Raw genomic sequence first — 20,106 nt, forward strand, 5'->3', positions numbered from 1 at the left:
ACGTTTCTGAATAAATGATCTGAGCTGCTATCCACATTACTTTTAATTGTTTTTAGTATTTTATTAATATTTTATTTTATTATTTGTATTCTGGAAGTATCACAATGACTAGTCAACACATCAATAGAAAAATATATTTAATGCTCATTGTAGCTGTGAAAATGTTAAAATATGTAAGAATCACCAAAGCCAAACTGTAATTGGAAGAAAGTACTGTGTGCCAGCTCAATTTAGATCAATTAACAGATCTGAAGCAATTCATTTAATCCCTTGTGAAAAAGAAGTGTGCTTAATTTGGATCAATGTGCATTTGTTGTGTACTTAAAAAAAACTATAATAAAACTGTTTAAAAATCTCAATATGAACGTTTCTGAATAAATGATCTGAGCTGCTATCCACATTACTTTTAATTGTTTTTAGTATTTTATTAATATTTTATTTTATTATTTGTATTCTGGAAGTATCACAATGACTAGTCAACACATCAATAGAAAAATATATTTAATGCTCATTGTAGCTGTGAAAATGTTAAAATATGTAAGAATCACCAAAGCCAAACTGTAATTGGAAGAAAGTACTGTGTGCCAGCTCAATTTAGATCAATTAACAGATCTGAAGCAATTCATTTAATCCCTTGTGAAAAAGAAGTGTGCTTAATTTGGATCAATGTGCATTTGTTGTGTACTTAAAAAAAACTATAATAAAACTGTAAAACGTTATATTAATGAAATAAAGGCCATTTAAATGCACTAAAAAGCAGCTTCATCATTACAAATTTGAAATTGCACATAATGTTCAAAATAAATGCAAGTGTATAATTACATTATATTTCAGTTTACCAGAAATGCTTCTCAGTACATTGAGTGTTAATTATGAATTATATATAAAGAAGTCTTAATTAAGCAGGCCAGGAAAGCACTCTAAAGTTTATATAATTTAAATGTATATAACTTCATATAAAGTTAATATAAATTCCAACTATAAAGTATTTTCTTTTAATTGCAGTTAAAACGAACATGTACATAAACATGTTATTTTTTTTTAAATTATGCTAAACTGAACTTCTTAACAAAGCTTATGAACAGTTTTAATGAATTGGAATTTTGTTGCACAACCTTGACGGGTATTTGAAGAGACCATGGATTACAGAGCTTCATGCTAATTTTGTCCCAGTCACAAACATCATATTGTTGCTTTACTGTGAGGATCAGATCAGAACTGAATCAGCAGTTCAACCTGATTCCCTCTGGCTCCTGTTAGTCCGGACCGGAGCACACACAGACATCAGTAAAGATCTGGAGTCATTTGCCACGTGTGCTGAACTGCTACTGTAAACTCCACAGAGAGAGTGAGGGTCAGCACACAGATGGACAGATATAGAGGAGAGAGAAAGAAACCGGATCCATCATCAAAGATTGAGTGGTGAAGAGAGAGGGAGAGATGTAGAGAAGGGTATAAGCAACAGAGCGGAGCATCAGAAGATGAAAAGAGTGACTTCCTAGAGAGTTCAACGAGCCAACTATAAAAACATACATGGAGTGTGTGTGTGTGTGTGTGTGTCAGGAGATTTCACTTTTCCCCCACATGATTCTAATACGGGTCGAGGGTCAGGACCCTTCGCTTCATTCTGTGATTCTGCTTACAGGTCCACACTGCATTCATACTGTAGAGATAATTCACTGCTTTCCTCACGGAAGAGTGCTTTAATAACCCTAGCAAATGTGTATTCTGAAAGGAATAATTCATCAAAACATGAACACTCTGACATAACGTAGTCATTTTCTCTCTTCTGTGGAACTCAACATGAGACATAAGAATCCTCTTGCTGTTCTTTTCGACACAGGGACAATACATTTGTACAGATGCTCTAAAGCTCTGTAAAAGTCAAATAAAAGTGGGCCATATGCTCTACAGATGCACTATATTCCAAGTCTTTAAAAACATATGAAGGACAGAGGATAGAAAGTCACACAGGTTTGGAATGACATGAGGGTGAGCAGATGAAGACAGAACAATATTTTTAAACTATTCTATTAAAACTGCCTAGTTACAACCAAAAGTCGTTTACAGTCTGTCACAGAAGAAGCTTTTTATCCTCTTGTTCTGTAGGAAAACCATTTATGTATTATGCCGTAAAGATCCCAGGAATCAAATACTGATTTGAACAACATACAATGACACTGTCAGACTCTGTTCCATGTTTTGTATGTGTCTTGCTCCCCAGGTGTTTGTTAATTTCATCCCAGGTGTTTCCCATGTGTAATTTCCAATGATCCCAGGTGTGTCTCCTCAGTCCCTTGTTATCCTGTGTTTAAAAGTCCGAGTCCTTTTAGTTAGTGTTGCCCGGTATTGTTTATGTCAACTCCCTTGTGCTATGTGTGATTCCCTGCGATTGAATCCCCCGTTAATCCCAGGGAGGGCTCCTGGCCCCAAGTACAGCCCCGTAAATTTCCCCAAGTATTTTTTTTGGGGGCGGGGGGGGGGTAGTAGGGCTCCAGCTGTAGTGGCCGAGGCTGGGGACGTGGCCTCGGAGGCTGCTCCGCCATGGCCTCCCGAGTCCCCTGCTCCGCCATGGCGCCCCGAAGGGGTACTGCTACTGTCCCGAGGGACCTCCAGAGCACCCCCCCCCTCCCCTTCCGGAGGGGGGCGTTATGTCAGACTCTGTTCCATGTTTTGTCTGTGTCTTGCTCCCCAGGTGTTTATGTTAATTTCATCCCAGGTGTTTCCCATGTGTAATTTCCAATGATCCCAGGTGTGTCTCCTTAGTCCCTTGTTATCCTGTTTTTAAAGGTCTGAGTCCTTTTAGTTAGTGTTGTCCGGTATTGTTTGTCAACTCCCTTGTGCTACGTGTGATTCCCCACGATTGAAATAAACTCCTTGGTTTGTACTCCTGGTTTCCTGGTTTCCTCATTCCGTGCTCCTCACAGTAGCAGCCCGTGACAGACACATTAAGTTAAAATATTTCTTGATAAGAAGAGAGCCTGTTCAGAACTTACGTACACTCTCAGAAAAACTGTTTACCACATTTACTGGTCTGAAGCAGCTTGGCTTTACAGTATCTTACCTATAATAAATAATAGTCTTTTAACAGGAATAGTCCCTAATGAGTTTAAGCTTTATGTTGTTTAGCCTCATAGAAAAAAAAGTTAATGTATCAAATTTTCGGCCAATTTCAAAGTTATGTTTTGTATCAATGGTTTTAGAGAAAGTGGCTTTGAATCAATTACTCACCTGTTTAAATTTTTCAGTCAGGTTTCAGGGCTTACCACAGTACTGAGTTGGCTTTGATCAAGGATTTAAATGATTTACTGAATGCATTTGACTCAGGGTCCTCAGCTGTTCTTGTTTTATTGGACTTTAGCGCTGCATTCAGTACAATTGACCATGAGATTTTACACGGACGGCTGGAAAAGGTGGTGGGATTTCAAAGGTGGAAAGTAATTTCTTTCAAACATAACTTTTTCTGTAAATGTCGGTCAAGATTACTCACAACCTGTGGATCAATTTTCTTTAAGCATGGAATTTCTTTTCACTTTTATGCAGATGATATGCAAGTGTATCTTCCTCTGCAAAAAAAAAAATATAAAAATATAGAAAGAAGCAAATAGAGTGTGTAATGAATTTAACTCATTTGTAATTGTAGGGAATTAATTATTATTAATTCATTCAGGGTTTTGAAGGACTCTGATCTGAAAAAGTCGAGGTCCACCTGATTAAACAGATTTTTTATTTAAATGGTTTACACCCTATCAGCTACTCGTCAACAAGAAGTTAATGTCAGTGTATATTACCAATTGAATATGTATTTTCCTGGCCACGGTCAATACAATTATTATAAGTAAGCTACGAGCTAGGTAGCAAGGAATCTTTTTGGCGAAAGGGTTTAACCTTGAAATGATATGACACCAAACCAATGATTTTCTGTAAATGATACATGAATTTTATTGGCTATTCTAGATTACATCAAAACTAAACTAAAACACACATACACACACATACAGTTTCAGAGGAAAGAAATGAGAGTTGACGAAGTTCTATGAAGCTTTCAAAGTTCTAACTCGTTTCACGAGTGGTTTTGAATTCACCTGAGAGAATTCCCGAAGCAGAGAATTTTAGCTTCTGTTTACTGCTTAAATTAGCTCGTTCACCAGTTCAGCAGAGATAAGATTTTGTTCGTTTACTTGCGTTCTGCTGGGTTGACAGCTGAAAGCGGAGTCGTTTCTCGTGGCTACTGGATGGCTGCTGGAGGGAAATTCCTTCGCTGATTGGCTGTTTGCGGTGACGTCAGAATGACGTTTGAATGACGGTCTTTTGGGAAACGCCTCATTGGATTGGTTGGTTGCCGGGTTACGAAGAGCCTCGGGTTCTTCTGAGAGAGAGAGACTGCTTTAGCAAGGCTTTGCGTTCTGCAGAGTTGCGAAGCTTCAACTGAAGTGTTTGAGTTCTTAGATGGTCTCGCTGGGGCAATGTTAGGGGATGGGGCGCTTTGTCACGCTCACCAAGGTGAAAGCCAAAGTTCTTTACAGAGAATGATACATAATATAAAAGTTTCACTAACACCAATGTTCGGCCAATAAGATAAGCTTTCACCCGATATTAAACTTCACATCTCTTACACGCATATTAAATGCTTTGTCTGCTAAAAAGAGTTATAAGGCAAATATTAAAAATATCATAGATTCCAATAAACACATCACACATACTGTATATGTATATACGGCATAACACATGCAGTGGATACATTTTCACTACTTTTTAAATGATTTATCTTTTATAATCGTCATGCAAGGTTCTGTTTCTTTTGTTGTAACATAAGGACGTGGGTCCGTTGGGGTTTCAGGAAGCAGATGTGATGGGAGTCATGTGTTAGTCATGTCTAGATCGGGCCTGAGGGCACTAGTTAATTTACTCATCATTTTTCCGGTTTGGACATAATGGTTCCATCCATTGGTGGTCCCAAGACATTGGGGTTTCTATAAGTTGTGAATGAACCTTTTCAGTCCTTGATACCAAGAAAGCTTTGTTGTCTCCCGATTGAATTAGTTTCGATCTCATGAGTAGATGAGTTTACAAGACTGACAGGAAATCGACCAAGAATATGGGACTCATGTGCTGGGTGATTAGCAAACCTTGTGATGGCTGATATCAGTGTCCGTTCATATTTAGAAATCCCTACAAGTGATTGTTGGACTGTGTACAAGAAATCAAATAATGGCTGTCATAAAATTTGTAAAATCTGAATGAAGACAAAACTGAAGTTGTGTGGTTTGGAGTCCCAAATAGTTTTGCTGATCTGTGTAGTTTAGCCTCCTTTTGTTAGCCAGTAGTGCAAAAAATGTTTGACAGTGATCTCAAGTTTGAGAAACAGATTTAATCTGTGGTTAAGTCCTGTTTGTATCACTTAAGATTAATAGTGAAGGTGAAACTAATAGTGAAGTGGCCTAATGGTTAGAGAGTCGGACTTGTAACCCAAAGGTTGTGGGTTCGAGTCTCGTACCGGCAAGGATTGTAGGTGGGGGGAGTGAATGTACAGCGGGTGTACCCACTGCTCCGGGTGTGTGTTCACTGCTGTATGTGCCCACTTTGGATGGGTTAAATACTTGGCCACATGTCACGTCTCTTTTTTTAACCATTTTTGTCAATGCATGATCTGTAAAATGTCATTCACGCTTTTGTATTTACAAGGTTTGATCACTGCAACTCGCTATAAGTTGGTAAACAAATTACTCCAGTTCTGAGTTTTTTACAGTGGCTACCGATCCATTAAAGAATCAACTTTAAAATTTTGTTTTTTGTTTATAAATCTTTGCACAGTATGGCTCCGTAGTATTTAGTGAAATTGATTGAGAAACATGAGCCAGAATGGTCTTTAAGGTTAGCTGATCAGCTGGCTTTGATGATTCCTAAAACTAAACGGAGAACTGGAGATTAAGCTTTTGTAGCGATAGCTCCTAAATTCTGGAAAGGTTTACCTTTTTCTCTCAGATTGGCACCCACAGTAAGTGTTTTTAAACAACCTTAAAGAACACCTCCTCGCACTAATTGTCTGTGTATTAAAACTGAGGGTTTCATTTTCATTGTTATTTTATTTTTTGGTTTTAGTGTTGTGTTCTTATGGTTATGATTGTCTCTTTCATGTGTATACATATTGTACAGCAATTTGGTCAATGGTCGGTTGTGTAAAAGTGCTCAGTAAATAAAATAAACTTAACTAAAACTAAAACGTATTATTTCAGATATATAGTGACAACTGATATTTTGATCATTTTATGTCAGTATCTGCTGTAGGCTACTGTTATAAAGATCTAATTAAGATCAGAATTTCATCATATAATTATCAGCATCTGAAGCAAATTGCATATTTTCTCAGTTTGGGCCTTTGAATGAAACCAAGCTGTTTTTTTCCTCCATATCCTCACTATGTCATACTATTGCCCCTATGACAAGCTTTTGAACCCCTAAAGGTAATTTTTGCAAAGGGACTGCAGGGAAAAATGGAAACATTAGAGTAAAATTTGGAGCACTGCAACTCAATGCCTTCAACAGAACAATGCTGAAAATGTCAAACTAAATTAATCTCCCTGCTCTCTTGCTCTTTCTCTCTCTCTCTGTCATTATACTCCAACCATTCTCTGCTCAAACATAAATAAGCCTAGAGGCCATTCGTGTTGTGTGCAAGCAAATCAACGTCAAGCAATCGGTAAAACATTGAAAACAATCCATCAGAGCGTACTTTTTGCATCTGTTCATCAGCGGTGACCAGGATAAAGTCAGACCTGATTGGACTGGGCTATTCATTGGCGCTGTTGTGGAATTACCTATTGATTTTCCTCCTCAAGCATTCTGAAATCAGTTTTTTTTTTCTGACAGAGGTATTACAGAGACAAAGCCTGAACGTGCATAATAGCCACAAAGATGATTTTCTCTTTCTAGCTCTATCTACATTACCATTCAGAAGTTTGGGCTTTAAAGAAATGAATGCTTTTATTCAGCAAGGATGCATTAAATTGATCAAAGGTGACAGTAGACATGTATAATGATGCAAAAGATTTCTATTTTCAAATGCTGTTCTTTAGAACTTTCTAATAAAAAAATAATGTATCACGGTTTCCACATAAATATTCAGCAGCACAACCGTTCCCAGCTTTGATAATGATCAGAAATGTTTCTTGAGCAGCAGATCAGCATATTAGAATTATTTCTGAAGATCATGTGACACTGAAGACTGGAGTAATGATGCTGAAAATACAGCTTTGCATCACAGGAATACATTACATTTTAACCTACAGCATATCTACAGTATATCAGACATGCTTCTTTAAACAGTAAATAAATTTGACTTTGTGACTGTACAACCCACACGCATCTGTGAGCCACTAACCAGCATCACATCTAGAGCTCAGTGCCACATTAACCAAGTATTGATTTTGATAAGAGGAAAAGCCTCATGACGGATCGCACATGTAAGCATATTCTGTCTGCTGCTTTCACACACTTTCTCTGGGGATTTCTGTGGCTGTTGGATTTTTGTGAGACTACAAAGCTCTCTGACAGCACATCAAACTGCTCATGCTATGCAGAAACCCTCTGAAAAGACCAGCTTAGGCCAGCCTGAATTCCCATGCAGGTCCAGTGCTGTTTAGTGCAGCAAAGCAGATTACCAGGAAAGTCTTATATTTGAAGCTATGAAGGCTGGTGTCCGCAGCACATGCAGGTTTTTGTTATACCTAATATGGTCAAGTTAACCCCTGTAAAACTACACTACTCTGGAGGCAGCGAGCAGGTCACATATTTCCACAGAGTCCTGCTCCAGCCGAGAAACTACCATTGATCTGTAGGAAAAAACAACAGACAATTTTCTCGGGGTAGTGCTGGTCTTTTCAGCATGGATGGAGCATCACATCCATTTCTGAACTCTTTCTGTCTCATCAATCAGTGCATCCAGAGAATACTGACTATGCATTCTGAGTCCACTATTTCATAGTTTCTAAAAATACTCCCAACATCTGGGTTTAGCTGCCACTAACACACACACACACACACACACGCACACACACACCTGGTGATCACACTCAGTCCCCAGTGTGTGTTTGAGCATAGAGAACAGCACGTGAGTCGACATACACACTCAACAGCAACTACGTGAAAGATGAAAGATGCTTCACACAGGTTTTTTCTGTGTTAATCTTCTCTGCTAAAGAAATGCCATTGACACAAGCAGCTCTGGAAGATTCTAGCATTTCAGAGGCTGCAGAAATGAAACAATATGGATCTTAACAAAGCATTTAAAGCAGCGTGATATTAAAAGGCCACTCCACGGTCCCTGAATTGATGCTCACAAATTGATTTCATTCAAGGGTTCTCAGTGAAGAAAGCTTTGATTACTTGTGTTAGAAAGCTGAAAGTAGACCACTGCTCATGTGTCAGAAGAGAGGGTAACCGGTTAGAGAGCGTGAGAACTTTCATCAACATATTGACCGTTATTTTCACTGAAGAATATTGCATCTACTGCAAAACAGATTGTTTATGAAAGCGATGATATATATATATATATATATATATTAAAGAGAATTTAAACAGCACAAATTCTGGTAGTATCACTCAGTTTCACCGTTTGTACTCACACATAATGATGAAAGTAAGCATCACATCCATTTCTGAACTCTTTCTGTCTCATCAATCAGTGCACCCAGAGAATACTGACTATGCATTCTGAGTCCACTATTTCATAGTTTCTAAAAATACTCCCAACATCTGGGTTTAGCTGCCACTAACACACACACACACACACACGCACACACACACCTGGTGATCACACTCAGTCCCCAGTGTGTGTTTGAGCATAGAGAACAGCACGTGAGTCGACATACACACTCAACAGCAACTACGTGAAAGATGAAAGATGCTTCACACAGGTTTTTTCTGTGTTAATCTTCTCTGCTAAAGAAATGCCATTGACACAAGCAGCTCTGGAAGATTCTAGCATTTCAGAGGCTGCAGAAATGAAACAATATGGATCTTAACAAAGCATTTAAAGCAGCGTGATATTAAAAGGCCACTCCACGGTCCCTGCATTGATGCTCACAAATTGATTTCATTCAAGGGTTCTCAGTGAAGAAAGCTTTGATTACTTGTGTTAGAAAGCTGAAAGTAGACCACTGCTCATGTGCCGGAATAGAGGTTAAGTGGTTAGAGAGCGTGAGAACTTTCATCAACATATTGACCATTATTTTCACTGAAGAATATTGCATCTACTGCAAAACAGATTGTTAATTGATGCTCACAAATTGATTTCATTCAAGGGTTCTCAGTGAAGAAAGCTTTGATTACTTGTGTTAGAAAGCTGAAAGTAGACCACTGCTCATGTGTCGGAATAGAGGTTAAGTGGTTAGAGAGCGTGAGAACTTTCATCAACATATTGACCGTTATTTTCACTGAAGAATATTGCATCTACTGCAAAACAGATTGTTTATGAAAGCGATGATATATATATATATATATATATATTAAAGAGAATTTAAACAGCACAAATTCTGGTAGTATCACTCAGTTTCACCGTTTGTACTCACACATAATGATGAAAGTAGATTACAAAAGTACTTATAAAAATAAAATAAATAACATGACATTTGTGGCTTCAATGTAACAGGGCTGAAGAGCAGTGCAAATGACCAATGGTTTCATTGCACCACAGCACATTATTCACTGTTTTGACTTGTGCTTAGACAAAAATGTCACCATGATTTTTTTCTATAACAGAGTTGAACAACTGAACCAATAGAAAATTAAATGTAATGAAATACTGATAAAGTTTGCTAGAGAAACTCATCTCTGTTTGAGCCAAGTGCTCAAGAAAATTAGACAGAATAATAGGGTTGAGCAGAAAGTGCAGAGACAAAGACAAATTGTAATGTAATAGTGAAAAGTGGGGGCATGCAAGTGGTTGATGTAGGATATCAGACCGAATCAGACAATCTAAGATTTGGTCAAACATTAGGAGCACAAAAATTCCACAGAGGCCCAAGACAACAGGATGTTATAAATCAGACCCGAGCATTAGCCAGGCTGAAGCAAGCCTAACCCCCTTGGATATAAATATCCATTGCAGAATTGATGTCATACGGCTCGCTCACTGACTCGCTGGCCGTCTCAGTGATCCGCCGTAAAACAGTGATTCTGTCCTAATTCCTTTGCATATTAATAGTGGAGTTCCCTTTAAAATCTTAAATGATTCCCTTTGAGCTAAATTATTGACCTGTTTCCCTTACATTGATTTCAATGAAAAACAAAGATTTGAATTAAAAAAAAAACTAAACACAGCACAGAGTCAGGTCGATGCAGCAATGTAAGTTCAATATCTAACTATATTGTTAGTTTGTTATATCAGTAGTAAGTCACAGAACATATATAGCATTGTTTGAATTCTAGCAGTCGGCCGTAATCACTAAGAAACAAAAAATACATACAACCTATATTTCAGACGAGTAAGTCGCCACATGAATTCGCAGAGTGCGTAATGTGCTCTCACTCACTCACACACACACACACACACACACACACACACACTCTCTCTCTCTCTCTCTCTGGGTCCACTCACCTCTCTGCTGAGCTCCACAACACCGCCACAGCAGCCCGAGGAGCACGACAAAACACGATCTGTTCATGTCCTGATCTGCCTGTTCTTCATGCGCACTCAGTCGAACAGCAGACGCAGTCCAGGAGCCTCCAGAAACTCCACGAGTGACTTTGGGAAGTTTGGGACGCTCCTCTGGCACAGCCCTCCTGTCCCAGGCGCTTTGAGGAGGGGGCGTCCCGAGATCACATTCCTCTGCATTTCCTCTACTGGAAAACTCTCAAGCAGAAAAAGTGTAAAACACTGAAACGTTCTCTAATTACAACTCCATAAACGTTTTTTTTAAACTTAAAAAAAGTTCCAAATAACGTCTTTAAAACCTCAAATAAAATAAACAGAAAATGTTACATTTTGTTGAAAAAAACAATGATATTTATGTCAATTCACTTTTGTAGTTTTGTGTTACAAAAATAGTTTTTCTATGAAATTATACAAATTAAATGTATTTACCCTAGACCAATGAATTGAAATGTGGTGAGAATAAAGTAGCATAGACCATTATTATAATAATTTCAAAATAAGTATATACAGTTTTTTAAAGCTTGAAGGGTCCAGGGCCAATTGCTTGTTAGTTTATGGAAAATAATATCTTCTTTTGTGCTCCGCAGATGAAAAAGTCCTTTCTTTTCCTCGGGGTGAGTAGGTATGCTCTGGAGTTTCTGGACTTCTTCTGCACCCTCTAGTGTTGGACTCACACATTTGGTCTCATCTGTATTCTCCAAAAGCAGACCGTCCTCATTCTGACTAAATGAAAAGCAAAACATTTTCTAAACAAACACACGTTTTTAAGTGATTATAATGTTACGTTTCATCGGCCTGTCAGTCCTCTGCACAATTTAAAATGGATGCACAGGTGCGATGGCCCGGATCTCCGTTATGCATTTGCAGCGCTCAGACTGGCATCTGGCTGGACAGAACGACATTTCTGATGGATGTCATTGAGTTTGGCTGGATTGAGACACTTCGTGTGAGGTAAAGCTGTGAAAGCCAAGCAGTTCTGTGCACTCTTTCCACATTCAGCTGCTGAGCTATGTCACGTTCTCAGCTTTCTTGGGTGACGAGCCGTGTGGAGGCTCTCTGGATGAAGCGCTTGCATGCGGGTGCTGAGGAGAACCGAGGTCTGGTGGTGAGGGATGAGCTTTCTCAGATGTATGGAAACGTTTGCAGGTGTGACTCTCGGGCTGCCAGTCCTGAAAGTCCGGCTGCATTTCGCTCAGATGGTTCCTGTGAGGACGGCGCTCACAGCACACGGCCGAGAATCACAACTTGGGAGGCGGGTTGGAACGTCACCAATGCCATACAGGTGAGCACACACACACACACACACACACACACACACATCTGCATCACAAACATGCTGTGAGCACATTTTAATTTGGAACTATAAACATGTAGGAAGTGCAAAGCTAATGTGCAGCTGGCCACAGGTGCTGTACATACAACACAGAACATGGGCATTCACTAAAACTGAATTGCGCTCACTCGTAGTGTCTCGTATTTGCACATGCTGTCTGTGTTGTTTTAACACTTGATTTAGAAAATTATGTAAATCAGATAAGGGTGTAAATACTGCCAAAAAAAAAAGTTAGGATGATCTGTTGTGTTGTGGAGGATGCAGCAGACCAACTTTCTGCATCACAGCACGGCCAGCATCCAATCAGCTCTTCAGAAAATCTGCTCAATGGCACCCCACATCTGAATATATAACATTTTATATATATATATATTTATTTATAGCAATTACTGTATATAATTTTTTTTTCAATCAGTATTTATGACTTCTTTTACAATAACATATCTAAACATCTTTAAAACAAGTACTTGTGAAGCAGTTATCTAAAATACATTTTTATACCAAATTTGCACATGTTTTCTTGTTTTAAGAATAAACCTCAAAACATTTTCTCATAGTATTTTTTTTTTTTTAAGTAACACTTTATTTCAATATTCAGCTTTAGACATTCTACTAATTATAAGTAACTGCAACTACGCTGTTAAAGATTTCAGAATGAAATTACAGTATATTCCAGGTTAATACTAGTTTCACAGTAATTTCACAGAGGGACTTCTCTTGTATCTAACTGCACCTTCAGGAATGTCTTGTAACCAAACAGCATCATACTGTGTTTCTACAGTGCATACTGTATGTGCTATAAAGGCTCCTAGCATGCAATGCAGCATGAATATATCATGCTGTAGAGTTGTTGTTTTTTTGTTTGTTCTTTTATTCTTGTTGGTTTTATGTGTGCCATTGAACCTGTTTATGGTTCACTTTTAGCAGTTTGTGTTGTTTATTTTGTAATGTTGGTTTATGTTTTAAGTGTTGTTTTTATTTGTTGAACGTTACTATTTTTGTGTTTTGAATGTCGAGTATTGAAGTCACATCTTTCAAAGACGCATCTCAACAGTTGCTTCTCTATTGTGAAAGATCCATCCACAAACAGTTATGAATATGAAATAGGTTATTGATTAATCTTCGTGCTTAAATAATGCTAAAATAAAATCTTCATGCTCATGCTAACTAACTTAAAGTCAGGCGATTAGCTTATTTCATATTCTGGCTTGTCATCATTTTGACAAATGTTTCATTCGTCACACTTCTGACATGACAAAATTCCAAGCAAATGTGAAACACTGATCACCATTGTGGTGACTTCAAATCAATTACAGCAGTAAACAAACACATTTCTCTCAGTGGCACAGACAAACGCTATAATGTGAATTCACAGTAAAACAAGAGCAGCAAATTACTGTGATGTTAGCTTCATTCTGCTGTTCATTCACTGTCATTTATAAGAAAATGACCCAGCATGCATCGATTTCACAGGAAATTTCTGACTACAGTCATTTATTGTAAAATAATCATCTTTAATCCTGTAAATTCCTGGCAGTATTTTACAGTGTACAACTAGAAGTCATTAGAGTATCAGTAGACTGTCTGCCTAATATCTGTTAACACTTTATTTTGATAGTCCATCAACACACTTTCTACTGACTATAGGTAACTTTGCAAGTACGTCAACTTATTCCACTAACTCTAACCCTAATCTAACAGTTTCCTAATACTCCAATAAGAACTAGTTGACTTGAAGTTTTAAAGTTACTTATAGTTACTTTCAATGTCTAAGGTGGACAGTCAAAATAAAGTGTAACCAATATATCTAGAATTAGATTAGTATACGGTGGCTAGTGATGCATGTTTTAGCTCTGAATTACTGCACTCAGTAGTGTAACGTTAATTCACCCCGGGGTGTTTGGGAAGTGCTGCCTGTTATGCTCTTAAATTAAAACGTTAAGTAAAAGATCATCAGCCAATTTTCTAACCTCAGATTCTGCATGCTTAGAATGATTGCACAAGTGTTTGTGTGTTTTTCAATATGCCTTATTTACTTTATGGCAGCATAAATCCTTGTTTATGTGAATGACACCCCATTACCTCATCTGTTCGCTCCCATTTGAGTCTGAGGGTAATATTTAGAGCTGTTAATGATCACACAGCTCATTATTGCTGCTTGAACTTGTTTAATGCATCCTTCTGCTTTACTTTATAGCGTAGCATGCCTCTCTTTCCCTCTTCACCCATCTGTCTCTCACGCTCCTGTCTTACTGAATCTGTCTTTCTTCTGTAGTGAGGTGTCTTGCTCTCTGCTGTCTTTATAGGCAGCATTCCAGTGAACCTCATAAGCAGCTGATTTGCAGCTCTGTCTCGGGATAGCTGAGTGTCACGTGACATTTAGGGTTCAGGTGATTGGATTAAAAAAAGTCCAGAATTGAGTGCATATAAGCAAAAATGGCAGCATGCGGGTCACAAACTTTTGTCAGTTTGAATGAGTAATACTTCAAGTAAAATCTAAGAACAAACTGGTGTGACGTAATTTTGAACAAAATCAGGGCAAAACCAAGGTTTGGAGTTCGAAACACACTGGAAACAGTCAGTGGTGATGATGCAATGAGTGGGTGTGGCTCTAGGGCTCCGCCTTTTTTGAGTGGAAATCTCTGGTCCATTTCTTCTTTTCAGTCTGTTGAGGTCAGATGCAGTAAAAACATGAACACACTGCAGAGCTGCTTTATGGTAGGACTTTGAGTTGTAATTGACATTAACATGTTGCTAAGCTAACAACATGTTTCCATAATGAGCATTAAAATTACATAACACAAATATTGGGTGAAATTGTTCATTTTTAGTTGATTTTACTTGATAATTATTAAATTAAATACATTTTTGTTTTCACCATGTTTCTTTTGACCCCATCTGCCATCTTTTCACAGAGCTTGTCACAATGCATTCTGGGATTGCCTTAAGTGTGAAAGACACAAGCAATGTTGCCTTCGAGTTTGGCCAACACAGCTACCATTTGGTACAGCCGTCATGTCAGAAGAGCATCTATGAAGCCTAAAAATGCGTCTCACTAGGCTCTGCACTCGCTTTCTCTCTCTGCCGTGTCTCTGTGTGTGAATGATCAGCTGTCGTCTGTTCACGAGAGATACAGTCATTAGGACCCTGAGAGGAAATTAATGCAGTGTTGTATCTTTATTCATTGTGTCTAACACAAAGCAATTTACCAACAATTACAGTCAAGATAAAATATCTGTCACTTAGGGCCTCTTTAGAGATGACTGTGACTTCATTAGTGCAGGGTGTGTGAGAGGGTGTGATTTCATTACTCCCATCTGCTGTGCGGCTGTGTGTGTGTGTGTGTGTGTGTGTGTGTGTGTTTGTAACATCTCTCCTAGTGGTCTTTATATGCAGACTAGCACCAACCCTGTACGTGCTCAGAGGTTCCTCTTCATTACTTAATGGAGTTCTCAGTTATGGTTAGTTTAAGTATCAACTTTGCCTCACGTTTCTCATAAAATGACTAGGGAAAAGTCTGTGTGTGTGAGCCCTGTGGTGGACTGACCATCCATCCAGGCTGAGACGCTGGGATAGTCACACAGTCCTGAAGTGTGACATTTGTTTTGACTTGAAATGACATTGGCGATGACCCACAGCCAATGAGAGACCAGATACAGGGCACGGGAAAGTTTGGGGGGAGGAGTCATAATTGATCTTTGGTTGAGGGCAGTTAGCAATTCTTCCTAGTGAAAAGTTGTGTAATGTGTGAGCCTAATCGCTGACAATTTCATGTAAATTCATGCGATTTGGTTAAAACGTAGCATTGATTAATGTAGCCAATCACAGATAAACCTGTTGATTTCCTGAACACCTCTGATTGCCCATTGCATTTAAGAATTCACTGACCACTCAAAACTCTGCATGCACACGAGTCCTCTCATTGTCACAAAAAAGTACACAATGTAAATAAGAGATCCGTTGTATACTGTAGAAAACTTGACTGACTATGCTTTTATCCAAAGCGACTTACAAATGAGGACAATAAAAGCAGTCAAAACTAACAAAAGAGCAACAATATATAAGTGCAAATGACAAGTCTCGGTTAGCCTAACACAGTACACGTAGCAAGGTGTATATATATATATATATATATATATATAATATATGTATGTGTACTGTGTTTGTTTATTATGTATATATAAACACACACACACATTCAGTTCATATTTTGAAAATATTTACATGTACCTGTATATACATTTATATGTTTATATTATTATATTTTATATTATATATAAATACATTTAATATCTAAACATAACATATTTTTCTTAAATATATACATGCATGTGTTTGTATTTATATATACATAATAAATATACACAGTACACACTCAAATATTATGTAAACAAAAACGTTTATTTTGGATGTGATTAATCGTTTGACAGCATTAAACAAAACTTTGTGAGACTGAGATGAAATAAAGTGAATGACAGCTTTTTAGTGATTATAAGGGGAACGCTATTTGCGTGCTTTCTAGACTATAATCCATTTGGAATTTAAATAAAAGTTTAGTTTTTCGTGCCGCTAAGAGGACCAATGGCCACATATCCTGTACACACAGCAAAGTTTTGGGAGTGACATAAATCACTCATCCCTCATATAAATGCCTAATTGACTTTCAAAGTTGCAGTAATTGACATAGTGATAGTGATAGTGAACCACAGCAATGGATGGGAAAAAATGACATTTGCCAAATGGCATGTTTTCCCATTCATTGCTGTAAAAGTACAGTAGAAATTACAGTAAAAGTAATGTTTTGTTTTCTCAAGGTATCTTTGTGCTGGGTCTGCCCTACGGCCTGCTGCAGAGTGGGTACATGGGTTTGCTGTTGCTGGTGTTCGTCGCGCTCATCTGTAGCTACACCGGAAAGATCCTGGTGTCCTGCCTGTACGAAGTGGACGAGAACAGCCGCTCGGTCCACGTCAGACACACCAGTGAGGACGTCACTATCGCCTGCCGCAGACACATCTGCTCTTATATCGGGGGCAAGGTGGTGAACGCCACGCAGGTGGTCGAACTGCTGATGACGTGCATCCTATACTTGGTTGTCAGCAGTAACTTGATGTGCCACAGCCTATTTTTCCTGCCTCTGACCCCGGCGGCCTGCTCCGCCATCACCTTTCTCATCTTGGTACCCTGCATGCTGATCCGTGACCTGCGGATGGTGTCGCGTCTGAGCCTCTCCTGCTCACTGTCTCAGTTCCTCATCACCTTTATTGTGATTGGCTACTGCCTTCAGTCAGTCACCACAGTGGGCCAGTAGGAGGCTGAGTGTGGTAGTGGTGGACTTCGAGGGCTTCAAGGTTGCAGTGAGGGTGATTATCTTTAGCTACACATCACAGATCTACCTGCCTACGCTGGAGGAGAGCATGACCGACAGGCTAGACTTCAACAGCATGATAGACTGGACTCACGCTCTGGCCTGCGTACTGAAGACAGTGTTCTCCGTGGTGGCCTTCCTCAGAGGAAACCAAAGAGGTGCACTGATCACTCACATGACTGTAGTTGAAGGCTGCACTTATTTACCAGCTTACAACTACATACAGCAGAAAAAATGCATGTAATGTTGTGCGACATTTTGCTTGGTCCAAATTTTTTTTAGCACTAATACTATTCACAATAAGCAAGCCACTTGTTAAGTTGTGACATATCGAAAACTGTTTCCAGGCCCAAGCCTCTACTTTCAAGTGAGAATAAGCTCACTATGTACATTACAGTCTCCTGCGTACCAGACACCAATATTGCAACAATTCATAAAAGATGAATCACTGTCTGGCCAATTGAGATTTTGTTTTGGAGATAAAGGTCAGAATCATACGTTTTCTGCAGTAATGTAGGACACAGTGAGTGCATTATTGTTATTATTAGCACAGTTTGTTGTGTACTTTTGGTATCTGATAAAGCAATTGGATCTGGAATTGGTGACCCATGATGCGATAAGGTGCATCTCATTTTAAAAAAATCCCTTAATCCCTTAATTCGCAGGCAAAAAAATGTAACGCCTGCTTGAGGTGGTTTTTGACTTGTGTGAAAACCAGTTAATGTGAATAATGGGAGATGGAGATGCATTTGCTAAATAAATTCTGACGTACCGAAAATGAAACACATGTAACTAATCGGCTGATGTGGTGTCTTTCCAATAGGCTGTTTCTGCTTATGGTGTCTTTGCCGTTTTTTATTTACTGTTGGTTACTAGGCTACCAATACCACCATCATCCGCTCAAACAGCTTGATGGAAACGCAACTAATTTTTAACAAACTTTGAAAAGATTTGTTTCACTTTTTGATGGAAACCCAACTAGTGGCCTTCCAGGAGCAGGATTGGAGATTCCTGCCCTATGTAGTGGATGGTGATGAGATGTTAAAGGGGTCATATGATGCGATTTAAATTTTTCCTTTCTCCTAACAGCAACACATCAGGTGCATTTGAAACGCCATTCCTTCAAAAGTAAAAAAGGCCAATGTTTCCATGTAGTAAAAAAACTTTAAGTGTTCAACACTAAAATTGGCCAGCTAAATTGCAGAGTGAGTGCACGTCTTGTGGGACATGACATTATTACTGATGTGACTTCAAAAGTGGTTCACCTAATGAGAATTTAAGATTTGAAATTGAGAATTAAATCTGATTTATACAAGTTTAGCTTCATCCTAGCTCAAGTTTCCTTTTTATTCAGAATGGCCCAAGATGGCTCAGTGGGTAGCACAGCAAAAAGGTCCTCAGGTTTCAGTCCTGGCTAAGCCAGGATTCTTTTCTGTGTGGAGCTTGCATGTTCTCCCAGTGTCAGCGTGAGTTTCTTCCAGCCAGGTACTCTGGTTTCCCCCACAGTCTAAAAGCATGTAGTGGATTGGATACATTAAATTGGCCATAGGTGTGAGTTTGAATCTGTCCCAGCACTGGGGATGCTTTCAGTGCTGACTTGGGTCAGGAAGGGCATCCAGCGTAAAACAAAAATTGAGACAAGTTTGCTTTGTATTAAGGGCATAGTCCACCCAGATAGAAATAAAAATCCTGACATTATTCCTATGTTCCCTAGATTTATATGACAAATGATGAACACATGACAATGGGTCCTATGTTCCCATGGTTAGGTGTAGGGTTGGTGGTAGGCTAACTTAGGAACACGGGACCCTGCCCTGTTGAAAAATCCAGCATATGCTGGTTAGGTATGTTTTGAAGCATGGCTTCTGGTTTGAACTGGTTTAAGCTGGTCCTTAGCTGGTCATGAGCTGGTTTAAGCTGGTCATGTGCTGGTCCTAAGCTTGTCCTGAGCAGGAGCTAGTTGCTTTGGACCAGCACATGACCAGCTGAGAATCAGCTTAAAGCAGCTCATGACCAGCTAAGGACCAGCTCAAACCAGCAGCCATGCTTCAAAACATGCCATATGCAGTTTTTTAAGAGGGTGGGAACATAAGCTCCCATCTTTCTACTGTAGAACACAAAAGGAGATATTTAGTAACATATCCAAGCTGTTTTTTCCACACCATGGCAGTGAATGGTGGTGAACCTGTGTCTGCTGGCAAAGGCTCTCCTCTCGTACCCTCTGCCGTTCTACGCCGTGGCAGAAATACTGCAGACGGGTGTCCTGAAGCTCAACCAGTCCGCAGAAGGGTCCGAGCGGTGGACGCTGCTCCTGCGTGGATCCCTCCTCCTCCTCACCCTCATCATGGCGCTGTACGTGCCTCATTTATCCCTCCTCATGGGCCTCACGGGCAGCATGACCGGGGCGGCCATGACGCTTCTGCTCCCGACGCTCTTCTACCTCCAGCTGAAATGGACTCAGCTGGACGTGAGCCGCAGGACTCTGGACCTGCTGATATTACTGCTGGGCTGTTTCTGCAGCATCTCTGGGGTTATATGTTCCATCTAAGGAATGATAACAGCCTTTGAAGACAAATAGATAGCAAATCATGCTCTCTGTCTGTGAGTCTGCGTTTCCGTTTGCTCTGGTTAGTGGTGTTTGGTTGTTAATAAAGTTAAACGGCGCTGTGTCTGGAGGTTAATGAGCCTGCTTTGCTTCCTTCCACAAATCTGACTGTGAAATGTTATCTAGCGTCGAGTGTTGTTGTCATAATT

At 39.3% G+C, this 20,106-nt stretch overlaps 1 protein-coding gene and 1 pseudogene across 1 annotated transcript in view; one reads left to right on the forward strand and one right to left on the reverse strand.

Moving 5' to 3' along the window:
• The window catches only part of LOC107554145 (laminin subunit alpha-2-like), a 268,279-nt gene extending 257,529 nt beyond the window's left edge, over positions 1-10,750 (reverse strand). Inside the window, 1 exon segment of the mRNA XM_016236572.1 lies at positions 10,598-10,750. Coding sequence (XP_016092058.1) covers positions 10,598-10,664 — 67 coding nt within the window. The 5' untranslated portion in view covers positions 10,665-10,750.
• LOC107554154 (vesicular inhibitory amino acid transporter-like) lies at positions 1,980-17,791 on the forward strand (annotated as a pseudogene).
• Positions 17,792-20,106: the final 2,315 nt, after the last annotated feature.

The sequence above is a fragment of the Sinocyclocheilus grahami genome, unplaced genomic scaffold (genome assembly GCF_001515645.1).
Source record: "Sinocyclocheilus grahami isolate Dianchi unplaced genomic scaffold, SAMN03320097.WGS_v1.1 scaffold492.1, whole genome shotgun sequence".
Taxonomy (NCBI): Eukaryota; Metazoa; Chordata; class Actinopteri; order Cypriniformes; family Cyprinidae; genus Sinocyclocheilus; species Sinocyclocheilus grahami.